At 50.8% G+C, this 13,829-nt stretch overlaps 1 protein-coding gene across 3 annotated transcripts in view; it reads left to right on the forward strand.

Annotated features, from left to right (window-relative positions):
* Positions 1-13,829, forward strand: part of dao.2 (D-amino-acid oxidase, tandem duplicate 2) — a 39,694-nt gene that overhangs the window by 24,738 nt on the left and 1,127 nt on the right. For 2 of the 3 annotated variants that reach the window (XM_056420102.1, XM_056420100.1), the window contains exons 5-10: positions 10,876-10,941; positions 11,181-11,235; positions 11,393-11,497; positions 11,564-11,646; positions 13,370-13,487; positions 13,675-13,773. In XM_056420102.1, coding sequence (XP_056276077.1) covers positions 10,876-10,941; positions 11,181-11,235; positions 11,393-11,497; positions 11,564-11,646; positions 13,370-13,487; positions 13,675-13,773 — 526 coding nt within the window. The remainder of the gene's footprint in view (positions 1-10,875; positions 10,942-11,180; positions 11,236-11,392; positions 11,498-11,563; positions 11,647-13,369; positions 13,488-13,674; positions 13,774-13,829) is intronic. The other variant, XM_056420103.1, reaches the window with a different exon arrangement.

The raw sequence follows: 13,829 nt of genomic DNA on the forward strand, positions 1-13,829 counted from the left end.
TATATATATATATACCCACAAGATACATATATATATATATACTCACAGATATATATATATAAATATACCACAAGATATATATATATACCTACAAGATATATATATATATATACCCAGACAAGATATATATATATATACATACCTACAAGATACATATATACACCCACAAGATATATATATATATATATATACCTACAAGATATATATATATATATATATACCTACAAGATATATATACATATACATACCTACAAGATACATATACCCACAAGATACATATATACCCACAAGATACATATATACATACCCACAAGATACATATATAAATATACCCACAAGATACATATATACATACCCACAAGATACATACATATACCCACAAGATACATACATATACACCCGCTGCAAGATACACACATACCCACAAGATACATATACATACATATAACCCACAAGATACATACATACATACACAAGGATACATACATATACATACCTAAGATACATATACATATACAGCAAGATACACAAGTATACCTAATAAGATACAGTCCAAGATATGACACATATACATAATACATTACGTTTATTTAGCAGACGCTTTTGTCCAAAGCTACTTACAATATGCATTTCAACCTAGAGTACAACTAAGAACAACAAGAATACAGGAAGTATTTCAACCTAGCCAAACTACTAAAGTACCATAATAAGATATATTTAAGAGCACTGAAGTGCAAATTGTGTTTTGAATTCAGATATAGTCGGAAAAGGTGTGTTTTGCCCATGAAGCTACAGAGACTTCCTGCTGTCCTGATGTTGCGGGGAGCTGGTTCCACCAACTGCGGGAGCCAGGACAGCAACAGTCTGACGAGTGGTTAGCTCGAGGCAGGAGTGTCACCAGACGTAGATGGCTGCTTTTGCTACAGCCCCGGATTTTGCAGTAGTTTTTGCCATTTATTCTTTCTTATTGCGACTATTTTGCACAAAAACGCTAGCAAGCTGTGTTAACGTATTTAATAGACGCAATACTCTGAGATTGATCGGCAGTTGCTCGCCAATTGTAGAGTTTTTCAACTTATCGACGCCCCACCAGAACAGAAGCGAAACCATTCCGTCCATTTTGCGGCGCGATTCAATGCAAACGTCGACGGAGGGAAGCGAGCTACGGTTGGTTAGGCTGACGCCGAGCCAATCGAATTTCTGGCATCACCCACCATTTCGGCAAATGTACAGTCTGGACAATAAGCCAGCGAACCCAGGCTCGTATTCACCTCCACCGAAACTAAGGACAACTGCATCATCTGCTCACGGGAGATGGATGTCGGAGGAGGTTACCACCAAGCACGAGCCGGTAGGATTTTCCGCTCACCGCCGACAGAACAAAGACTCTCTGGTAAAGACCGGAGGGGGTATGTCTCATGATAAATGATTCTTGTGCAACCAAAGCCATGTACATACTGCTTGTTTGTTCTCTCGACCTGGAGTATCAATGTCGCGTTTACTCATTCTGGCTATCATGGAGTTTACAGCAGTCACCGAATTGCTGTACATTCCTACCAAGCTAATACTGACATAGCGCTGAAGGAATCCCCACGGGCGACCAGGCCGGCAGGAGTCGGCACACCCCGAGGCTGGTCATTGTATGGGACTCTAACAAAGCAACCCAGCGAAAGTTCTCCCAAGTTCTACCACCATACAAGCAACACGCGGGGGAGAGCCGGATTCCCACCCACCGCTTACGCACTCCTTCTGGGATGGATACAAAGCCTCCTCCGCCCAATTGCTCGGGCAAATCGACCACCGCCTCCATCCAACTACCTCGCCTACAGGCAGAAGCTGAAGCAGCAAAACTAACGCTGTGAAGCGAAGTGCACCGGCTTCGACCAATCGGAGTTCTTATGCTATGGTGACTGTTTTGAACGTGTTGGACTGGATATAGTTCAGGGTCGCGCTGGACAACAACGCTAGTGGTACGCGCCTCGTCACCGGTTCATCAAGAAATGCATAGATGATTTGTTCTACCAAGTCGGTTCGGATTATCCTAACCAGAAACCGTGGATGGGGATGCGTCGCGGCTGCACTGGTGACGTAATAACGCCTTGACCGGAATATGGCGAATACAAAAGAGCCCGCCACGACTTCAAGACCACTGCTCACAAGGAGTTCAGGAAACAAGGTGGAGGAGAAGCCAGACGCGACGCAGAGGTAAGGGCTATGACAATCACGGGACTTGAGGAGAACCAGCGTGAAGAGAACTCCCACTCCCAGGCTAGCCAAACACATCTCTTGTTCGTTCCGACGTGAGAGTCTGTCAAGGCAGCGTCACTGAGGAGACCAGCCTGACCATCTCAGAGGCTGACGGGCGAGAGTTTTCCAAGCGGTGACATCCGGAAGGCAGGTCCCACCACATCCCGGCGCCTCAGAGGCAGACCAGTTATAGATCTTCGTAGGTCTCAACCTTCCCTGTCCCAGGCTGTTGTTCCTGAGAGCTTCAAGATGTCCACCATTGTGCCTGTCCCCAACACCCTGCTGCAACCTGTGCCCAAATGACTGAGACCGAGCTTCCCCACCTCGATTGCTGCAATGCTTCCGAGAGGCTGGGTCAAGGATCATTTGTTCCATGCTGCTCAGCTGGACCCAAGGCACGGTATCGCCAAAACAGATCCACCGACGACGCACTGGGTTATGGCACTTCACACCGCCCCCTTCCTACCTGGAGGGGAGGAACTACAGTGCGAATGTTGGTTAGACTACAGTCAGCGTCAACACTATTGTTCTCGCCAAGCTCGTACACCAAGCTCAGAGGTCTAGGCCTGCACTCTACCATGTGCAGCTGGATATTGACTTCCTGTCGGGTCACGCCAGGTGGTGAGGATGGGCGGTACCACCTCAAATAAGCCTGCTTGACCAAGAGCCCCTCAGGGATGCGTGTTGAGCCCTCTCCTACTCCTGTACCTTACGACTGCACGCCATGCACAGCTCCAACGTCATCATCAAGTGCTGCAGCGACCTACACAACAGCAAGGGGCTGATCACCGATGACAACGTGAGAGACAGCACTATACAGGAGGAGGTTGGATCAACTGGTACAGTGGTGAAGCAGGAGGAACAGCCCCGCTTCTCAGCATCAAGAAGACCAAGGAGCTGATCGGACTACAGGAAGCGGAGAGGGAGACACACCCCATCTCCATGAGACGGAGTTGCAGCAGAGAGGGTCAGCAGCTTCCAAGTTCCTCGGCGTAAGCATCTCCCAGGACCTCACATGGACCACGACCACCTCTTGGTGGTGAAAAGGACCAACAACGCACCTGTATTTCCTTAGGGCGACTGAGGAAATTCCAACACTGGCCCCCTGTATCCTCACAGAACATTCTACACCAGTACCATCGAGAGTGTTCTGACAGGTTGCATCACCGTCTGGTGCAGGGAACTGCACCGCTTCTGGGCGTAGGCATCACAGAGGGTGGAAAGTCGGCTGGTAAGCATGGGTTGAGGTGAGCTTCCCTCCATCCTGGACATATACACCATGTGCGTGGCCAGGGCCAAGCAAGATGATGAAAGACAATAACCACCCGGCCCTGGCTAACTGTTCACCTTCTACCGTCTAGGCAGCGATACCGCGGTATCAGAGTGCCTGGAAACAAACAGATTGAGGGACAGCTTCTTCCAGTCAGGCCATCAGGGCTGCTGAACAAGGACTGAGACTTTATAGTAACAATTTACACACCAGAACATATTCTGTGAATATCTATGGCACATGGTGTATATTTTATTACATTGTTTATATATATATATATATATTGTATGTATATACATATATATATATATATAGTCTCAAAAAGTGTATATTTTATTACATTTGTTTACTATATATATATACGCGATCATACTATTCTATTACATTGTTTTATATATATATTGTTAATACTTTCTTCTTTTTTGTGTGGATATTGTATAGCTTTATTCCTCATTCTTATTCCTTTTTTTAGTCTGTTACTGCCAATGACCAAGTGTTTTGGCACATAAGAATTTTACCTGAACCGATTATACTTGTATGTGGGATGTGACAATAAAAACTTGAAACTGAAACTGAAACAAGACGATTATTGCTGGCTTATAAAGTGAACGGCTGCACGTGTGACCACATCCCGGGGATGTGGTAGACGGGCCCGATCTGCTCAGAGCACGGCACCAAGAACCAGTGGTTTTAAGCGATGCGCCCCTAATTGGTAACCATGGGGCAGGATCATGAGCGGAGGGTGTGGGGGAACCGAGAGGCTGAAGACCAGCCCAGCTGTATCTCTGGATGAGCTGCAGGGGTCGGATGTCTTAGCGGCAGACCAGCCAGAGGAGCCAGTAGAAGTCAAGCCTGACCAGAAATCGGACCAGAGCCTGATCAGAACTTGACTAGAACCTGGACCAGGAGCCTGATCAGGAACTTGGACCAGAGCCTGGACCAGAGTCGACCAGGAACCTGACCAGAGCCCAGCCATTGAGTAAGAAGAGGCCAGAGTTCTCCTGATGCCAGCATGGACCTACAGGAACGCTATTGTCACAGCAGTGATGTTGGTCAGGTTGATCATTCAGGTCACCCGAGGTCTTGCAGTCGGGCGGGGCCAACAAAGAGCTGGTGAAGGTGGTAGGCCAGGCCGCGGTGAGCCTCTCCTGAAGGAACAGTAGCCTGAACCCTGTCAGGGTTGGATCTTCAGGTGGTGAGAGCAGACATCCACTGAGAGATGTCAGCCAGACAGGCAGAGATTCGCGCCGACACCCGTGGTTTCAGACGGTGGAAATGAGAAGATCAGCATATGGTAGGAGGTTGGCAACGAATGGGACAGAGCGAGACTAGTGTACAGAGAGAAGAGGGGACCTGGTGGGACGGGAGCCTTTGAGGGACCCTATAGTGAGAGGGAAAAGAGAGGGACCCAGGACGGAGCCTGAGGGACCCCTAGTGAGAGGGAAGAGAGGGACCCGGTGACGGAGCCTTGAGGGAATTCTAAGTAGTGAGAGAAGAGGAGGGACCCAGACGGAGCCTGAGGACCCCTAGTAGTGAGAGAAGAGGAGGGGACTTGGTGACTGGAGCCTTGAGGACCCCAGTGAGAGGAAGAGGAGGGGACCTATGATTTGAGCCTTTTGAGGGACCCCTAGTAGTGAGAGGAAGAGGAGGGGAATTTGCGGACGGAGCCTTGAGGGGACCCCAGAAAGTGAGGAGGAAGAGGAGGGGACCCAGACGGAGCCTTGAGGACCCCATAGTGAGAGGGAAGAGGAGGGGACCCAGGACGGAGCCTTGAGGAACTCTATAAAGGGAGAGGAAGAGGAGGGGGACCTGACGGGCCTTGAGGGAATCTCACAGTGAGAGGAAGAGGAGGAATCGAGACTGAGCCTGAGGACCCCAGTAGTGAGAGAAGAGGAGGGACCAGACGGAGCCTGAGAACCCCACAGTGAGAGGAAGAGGAGGGACCCAGGACGGAGCTCTTGAGGGACCCTAAGAAAGGAGAGGAAGAGGAGGGGACCTGCGATTTGTTTTGAGGACCCCAGAAAGTGAGAGGGGCAGGAGGGACCCAGGACGGAGCCTTGAGGAACCCTGCAGTGAGGAAGAGAGGGACCCAGACGAGCCTGAGGACCCCGGCAGTGAGAGGGAGGCAGGAGGGACCCAGGACGGAGCCTGAGGGACCCAGTGAGGAAGAGAGGGGACCCAGGACGGAGCCTGAGGGACCCCAGCAGTGAGAGGGAGGAGGAGGGGGAATCGTGACGGAGCCTTGAGGACCCCTAAGCAGTGAGAGGAAGAGGAGGGACCTGGCAGGACCTGGAGCCTGAGGACCCCATAGTGAGAGGAAGAGGAGGGACCCAGGACGGAGCCTTGAGGGACCCCAGTAGTGAGAGGAAGAGAGGGACCCAGGACGGAGCCTTGAGGAAACCTCATAGTGAGAAGAGGAGGGGACCCAGGACGAGCCTGAGGGACCCTATAGTGAGAGGAAGAGGAGGGGGACCCAGACGGAGCCTTGAGGGACCCCTATAGTGAGAGAAGAGGAGGGACCAGGACGAGCCTGGCGACTCAGTAGTGAGGAGGAAGAGGAGGGACTTGTGACGGAGCTTGAGGAACCCCTCAGCAGTGAGAGGGAAGAGGAGGGGAATGAGACGGGAGCCTGAGGGACTCCCAGTGAGGGGAAGAGAGGGGACCCAGGACGGAGCCTTGAGGAACCCTTGTAGTGGAGAGGTGGCAGGAGGGGAATGGTGGGACGGAGCTTCTGAGGGACCTCATAGTGAGAGGTAAGAGAGGGACTCAGACGGAGCTCTTTGAGGGACCCGGCAGGAGAGGAAGAGAGGGGAATTTGTGACGATTTTGAGGACCTTTGGCAGTGAGAGGAAGAGGAGGGGACCTGGTGGATGGAGCCTGAGGAATTTCGGTAGTGAGAGGGAAGAGGAGGGACCCAGGACGGATTTTGAGAACCCTCAGTAGTAGAGAAGAGGAGGGGACCCAGGACGGAGCCTTGAGGGACCCCATAGTGAGGTGAAGAGGAGGGACCCAGGACTTTCCTTGAGGGACCCCATAGTGAGGGAAAGAGGAGGAATTATGACGGAGCCCTCTGAGGGACCCCAGTAGTGAGAGGAAGAGGACTAGACACAGATCCTCTCCACGTGCTATCTCGCAGGTGGCCGATAAGGCAGGAAGAGAATAAAGCGAGTCCAGTGCCTAAGATCCCAGGTCCTGAAGAGAGATCAGATCTGGTGGTTCACGTCAAATGCTGCAGAAAGCACCGCTGATAAGACAGAGGAGAGAGAGGCTGCTCTAGCAGAGGCAAGGATGGGCGACAGAGGAGAGAGGATGTTTTGTGCAGAGTGAAGGATACACAGAGGAGAGAGAGGCTGTTTACAGAGTGAAGGATGTATGGACAGAGGAGAGAGGGATGCTCGAGCAGAGTGAAGGATAAGACAGAGGAGAGCGGTTTTAGCAGAGGAAGGATAAGGACAGAGAGAGAGGAGGCTCAGCAGAGTGAAGGATAAGGACAGAGGAGAGATGCCCAGTAGAGTGAAGGCTAAGGACAGAGGGAGAGGATGCTCCATAAGGGAAGGATATGACAGAGAGAGAGGCTGTTTCCAGCAGAGTGAAGGATACGACAGAGGAGAGAGAGGATGCTCCAGCAGAGTGAAGGATACACATAGAGGTGAGAGCGGCTGGCTCTTAGCAGAGTGAAGACAAGGACAGATGGAGAGAGAGGATGCTCTAGCAGAGTGGCACAAGGGACAGAGGGAGAGAGGATGCCTTAGCAGAGTGTTGATATGACAGAGGAGAGAGGATGCTCCAGTTAAGAGTGGGCGATAAGGACAGAGAGTGGAGTTCCAGTAGGGAGTTTGGGAAGGATAAGGGACAGAGGAGAGGAGGATGCTCTAGCAGAGTGAAGGATAAGGACAGAGGAGAGAGAGGCTGGCTCTAGCAGAGTGAAGGATACACAGAGGAGAGAGATGGATGCTCTAGGCAGAGTGAAGGATAAGGAGACAGAGTGGAGAGAGGATGCCCAGAGGAGTGGAAGGATATGACAGAGGAGAGAGCGGCTGCTCTAGCAGAGTGAAGGATATGACAGAGGAGAGAGAGGATGCCTGCAGAGTGAAGGCTAAGGACAGAGGAAAGAGGATGCTCTAGCAGAGCAAGGATAAGGATGAGAGAGAAGATGCTCTAGCAGAGTGAAGTATAAGGACATAGAGAGTGATGCTCTAGCAGATAGTTGAGACAGAGGAGAGAGGATGCCCAGCAGAGTGAAGATAAGACAGAGGAGAGAGAGGATGCTCCTAGCAGAGTTGAAGGATAAGACAGAGGTAGAGGATGCTCCAGCAGAGCAAGGATAAACACAGAGGAGAGATATTGCTCTAGCAGAGGGAAGGATATGACAGAGGAGAGAGGATGCTCCTGAGCAGAGGCATGGATAAGGACAGAGGAGAGAGAGTGGACGCTCCTGCAGAGTGGGGCTGATAAGGACAGAGGGAGAGGCGTTCTAGCAGAGTGAAGGATGGGCGGACAGAGGAGAGAGAGGCTGGTCTAGCAGAGTGTAGGATAAGGACAGAGGAGAGAGAGGATGCCTAGCAGAGTGAAGGATACAAGGAGGAGAGAGAGGATGCCTCAGCAGAGCAAAGGATATGACAGAGAGAGGATGCTCTAGCAGAGTGAAGGCCAAGGACAGAGGAGAGAGGATGCTCTAGCAGAGTGGAAGGATATGACAGAGGAGAGAGAGGATGTCGAAAGAAGAGCAAGGATACATGAGGAGAGAAAGGCTGCCCTAGCAGAGGGAAGGATAAGGACAGAGGAGAGAGGATGCTCATAGAGGAAGGCTAAGGACAGAGGAAAGAGGGATGCCTAGCAGAGTGGGGCGGATATGACAGAGGAGAGAGAGATGCTCTAGCAGAGCAAGGACAAGGACAGAGGAGAGAGGATGCTCTAAGAGCAGTTGACAAGGACAGAGGAGAGAGGATGTTTGGCAAGACAATGATAAGACAGAGGAGAGAGGCCGTCTCTAGCAGAGTGAAGGATAAGGACAGAGGAGAGGAGAGGATGCTCCTATAGAGGAAGGATACACAGAGGAGATGGCTGCCTAGCAGACATGACAAGGACAGAGGAGAGAGAGGATGCCCAGCGTATAAAGGCCAAGGACAGAGGAGAGAGGATGCCTCTAGCAGAGCAAGGATAAGGACAGAGGAGAGAGGACTCTAAGAGTACAGACAGGACATAGGAGAGAGGACAAAATTGTTATGAGTGAAGGATACGACAGAGGAGAGATGATGCCCCAGCAGAGCAAGGATAAGGACAGAGGAGGAGGATGCCCAGCAGAGTGGGAAGGATAAGGACAGAGGAGAGAGGCTGCCTTAGCAGAGTGGGAAGGACAAGGACAGAGGAGAGATGGGATGCCTTAGTAGAGTGAAGGATAAGGACAGAGGAGAGAGGATGCCTCAGCAGAGTGGGGCTGACAAGGACAGAGGAGGTAGAGGATGCTCTAGCAGAGTGAAGGACAGAGGAGAGAGAGGATGCCTAGTAGAGCATGATATGACAGAGGAGAGAGGACGTTCTAAGAGTGAAGGATAAGGACAGAGAGAGAGAGGCTGCCCTAGCAGAGTGAAGGATAAGGACAGAGGAGAGGCGGGATGCTCAGCAGAGCAAAGGAAGGACAGAGGAGAGAGGATGCCCAGCAGAGTGAAGGATAAGGACAGAGGAGAGAGATGCCTAGCAGATAAGGATAAGGACAGGAGAGAGTGATGCCCAGTTAAGGAGTGGAAGGATAAGGACAGAGTATATGATGCCCCAGCAGAGTGAAGATACATATACATATACATATACATACATATACATACACATACATATATACACATACATATATATACCCACACGATACAATACAAGATACATATACATACATATACATACACATATACATACATATACATACTCCAGAAAATTAGAATATTGTGATACAAGTTCTTTATTTTCTACAATGCAATTAAAAAACAAAAATGTCATGCATTCTGGATTCATATACAAATCAACTGAAATGTACAAGCCTTTTATTCTTTTAATATTGCTGATTATGGCATACATATAGAAAACTCAAATATCCTATTTCAGAATATTAGAATATCATGATAAAGTATTCTGGTAATGCAATTAAATTAAAAAATCCTTGCATTCGATTCTAATTAACTCAAATCACCTGAAACACATTTTCAAATGTTTGATTTTGTTATTGCTGTTATAGATCTTTTTACTTGGTCTGCAAATATTCCAAATTTTATGAGATAGGATTTAGAATATCATGAAAGAGTAATCAACTAATGAATTAAACAAAGAATAAAATCGTCTAATTCAGTCGAAACACCTGAAAATAAAGATTTTCGTGTTTGATTTGTTTTGCTGTTATAGATCTTTTTTACTTGGTCTGAAATATTCAAATTTTATGAGATAGGATTTTAGAGTTTTCTTAAGCTGTAATACGCCATATATCAGCAATAAAAGGCTTATATTTCATACATATTATACATATATACATACATATACATACATATATACATATATATACATACATATATATACATACATATATATACATATATATACATATATACATACATACATATATACATACATATATATATATACATACATACATATACATACATATACATATATATACATACATATTTATATATACATATACATATATACATATATATATATATACATATATATATATACATATATATATATACATATATATATATATATATATATACATATATATATATATATATATATGTATATATATATATACATATATATATATATATATATATACATATATACATATACATATATACATACACATACATATACATATACATACATATATATATACATACATATACATACACATGCATATACATACATATATATATACATAAATATACATACACATGCATATACATACATACATATACATACATATACATACACATACACATGCATACACATGCATATACATACATATACATACATACATATACATACATATACATATACCCACACGATACAATACAAGATACATGAAGCTGCAGAAGTCCTGTTTCCATGTGGAGCCGAACATTTGGTTGTCATGCCGTATCTACGCTCGTATCTCAAACACCAAGAGAACAGCACAACATCTTTTAATCACACAAGTCCTAACATGTTGTTTATATCTGCAACATTTCAGGTAATACATGCTTAGAACGGTCTAAATACATTGTTCCTGCTAATTGTTTTCATATATTAAAACTCACACATTGATGTTGAGAACGTGTCTTTCGATCCTGCACGGCTCCAGCGATAACGTGTTGGTGTCTCCTCTCGTGCAGCTACGGCTGGTTCAACACGGCCCTCATGGTGGAGGGGAAGCTCTACTTACCGTGGCTGATGGACTGGTGAGTCCAGGGGGGCGTGTCCTCTCTTCAGTGGCCATGACTCTTTAGTTATTGATCACCGTGCAGTGTTTTCTGATCCCTACATGGTAAACTGAAATGATGCCACTGGGCAGATCAACCAGTGCACCCAGTGTTCTCTGAGGGGTCCCACCACACCGTGTGCAGGCCTGGGAAGACGGCAGATCTCCACAGCTGCGGCACGGGAACTCAATAAACGTCGGCTTGTGTGTTCTTCACAGGTTGCAAAGAAGGGGAGTGAAATTTCATCACAGGAAAATATCTTCCTTCAAAGAGGTCAGTGGAGTCATTTCAATACGAACCTGCATAGTCGATTCCTTCCCGTTTCATCCTGAATGTGAGCGTCCTGTGGTCTGTCCTCATCGCCGTGTTGTTCGAGTTGACCCTCCAACAGACGTATCTGTTCTCTCTCATCACGCCTCCCTGTGTTTAGCTGGCAGAAACTGGGGCAGACGTGATTATTAACTGCTCTGGGATGAGATCCGGAGCGCTGCAGCCGGACCCTGAGCTCAAACCGGGCCGCGGTCAGATCATCAAGGTGGGAGCGTCTCTATCCATAAAGGCCCCGGGGAGCAGAGGTGCTATCTGCTGCTTTGTTTTCCAGGTGGATGCTCCGTGGCTGAAGCATTGGATCATTACCCACAACTCTTCAACAGGAGTCTACAATTCACCGTACATCATTCCAGGGTAGCTCCGGCGAAACACGATTCAGACGCAGGTGGTGGAGGAGCACACAGCTCCTGTACTGTGGGCCGCGAGGGCGCACTGAGGGTGCCGTGAGGGCGCCGTGAGGGCGCACTGAGGGTGCACTGAGGGTGCCGTGAGGGCGCCGCGAGGGCGCACTGAGGGCGCCGTGAGGGCGCCGTGAGGGCGCCGTGAGGGCGCACTGAGGGTGCCGTGAGGGCGCACTGAGGGCGCCGTGAGGGCACCGCGAGGGCGCACTGAGGGCGCCGTGAGGGCACCGCGAGGGCGCACTGAGGGCGCAGTGAGGGGGCAGTGAGGGGGCAGTGAGGGCGCAGTGAGGGCGCACTGAGGGCGCCGTGAGGGCGCAGTGAGGGGGCAGTGAGGCAGTGAGGAGGCAGTGAGGGTGCAGTGAGGGGGCAGTGAGGGCGCCGTGAGGGGGCAGTGAGGGCGCACTGAGGGCGCCGTGAGGGCGCCGTGAGGGCGCACTGAGGGTGCCGTGAGGGCGCCGCGAGGGCGCAGTGAGGGGGCAGTGAGGGCGCAGTGAGGGCGCAGTGAGGGGGCAGTGAGGAGGCAGTGAGGGCGCACTGAGGTGGCCGTGAGGCGCAGCGAGGCGCAGTGAGGGCGCAGTGAGGCGCAGTGAGGGCGAGGAGGGGCAGTGAGGCGCAGTGAGGGGCAGTGAGGGCGCAGTGAGGGCGCAGTGAGGGGGCAGTGAGGGCGCAGTGAGGGGGCAGTGAGGGGGCAGTGAGGGCGCAGTGAGGAGGCAGTGAGGGGGCAGTGAGGGCGCAGTGAGGGGGCAGTGAGGGTGCAGTGAGGGCGCAGTGAGGGCGCCGTGAGGGCGCAGTGAGGGCGCACTGAGGGCGCAGTGAGGGCGCAGCGAGGGCGCAGCGAGGGCGCAGCGAGGGCGCACTGAGGGCGCAGTGAGGGCGCAGTGAGGGGGCACTGAGGGTGCCATGAGGGCGCAGTGAGGGGGCAGTGAGGGCGCACTGAGGGCGCCGTGAGGGCGCCGAGGCGCTGAGGGCGCCGTGAGGCGCAGTGAGGCGCAGTGAGGGGCAGTGAGGGGCAGTGAGGGGCAGTGAGGGGCAGTGAGGGCGCAGTGAGGGGCAGTGAGGGGCAGTGAGGGGCAGTGAGGGGCAGTGAGGGCGCAGTGAGGGCGCACTGAGGGCGCCGTGAGGGCGCAGTGAGGGGGCAGTGAGGAGGCAGTGAGGGTGCAGTGAGGGGGCAGTGAGGGTGCAGTGAGGAGGCAGTGAGGGGGCAGTGAGGGTGCAGTGAGGGGGCCGTGAGGGGGCCGTGAGGGGGCAGTGAGGGTGCAGTGAGGGCGCAGTGAGGGCGCCGTGAGGGCGCAGTGAGGGCGCACTGAGGGCGCAGTGAGGGCGCAGCGAGGCGCCTGAGGGCGCACTGAGGCGCACTGAGGCGCGCAGGGCGCAGGCGCAGTGGCGCACTAAGGGCGCACTGAGGGCGCACTGAGGGCGCAGTGAGGGTGCAGTGAGGGCGCACTGAGGGCGCAGTGAGGGCGCAGTGAGGGGGCACTGAGGGTGCCGTGAGGGCGCACTGAGGGCGCCGTGAGGGCGCAGTGAGGGCGCCGTGAGGGCGCAGCGAGGGCGCTGTTGCTCTACAGGGAGGCGTGCTGTGGACCCACAGTGGGGTGTCTGTCGTGTGGAACGACACCCCAGTGTTTGTTGTCTAGACAACAAACAAACACTCCAAAGTGTTTTTTCTGTGTCGGAAGGAGTCGCCTGGTGACAGTCGGAGGGATTTTCCAGATCGGAAACTGGAGTGAACAGAACAGCTACACCGACCATAAAAGGATCTGGGAAGACGCTTGCCAGCTGGAGCCGAGTCTGAAGGTGAGGTGATATTAAAGTTTAACAGTGTGTTTAACAGCCCATATAACAAGCGGTTAAATATGAAGTATTAAAGTATTTATCATTTTTAAATTGCGTAAATCCGTTGTCAAACATGTTGGTTACCACGACGACTCGATCCTTCAGCCATATGTGGCGCTGAGAGACATTTGTCCCGTTGTGACTCCAGCAGGCCGCGGTGGTGCAGGACTGGTCCGGCCTCCGACCCGTCCGCAGCAAGGTGCGCCTGGAGTGGGAGACGCTGCAGGCGGGCGCCACGACGATGGAGGTACAGTCCAGCGGCCGCTGCTCTCCGCTGCTCTCTGCTTCAGTGCCACTAAAACA

This window comes from Pseudoliparis swirei, chromosome 7 (genome assembly GCF_029220125.1).
Source record: "Pseudoliparis swirei isolate HS2019 ecotype Mariana Trench chromosome 7, NWPU_hadal_v1, whole genome shotgun sequence".
NCBI lineage: Eukaryota > Metazoa > Chordata > Actinopteri > Perciformes > Liparidae > Pseudoliparis > Pseudoliparis swirei.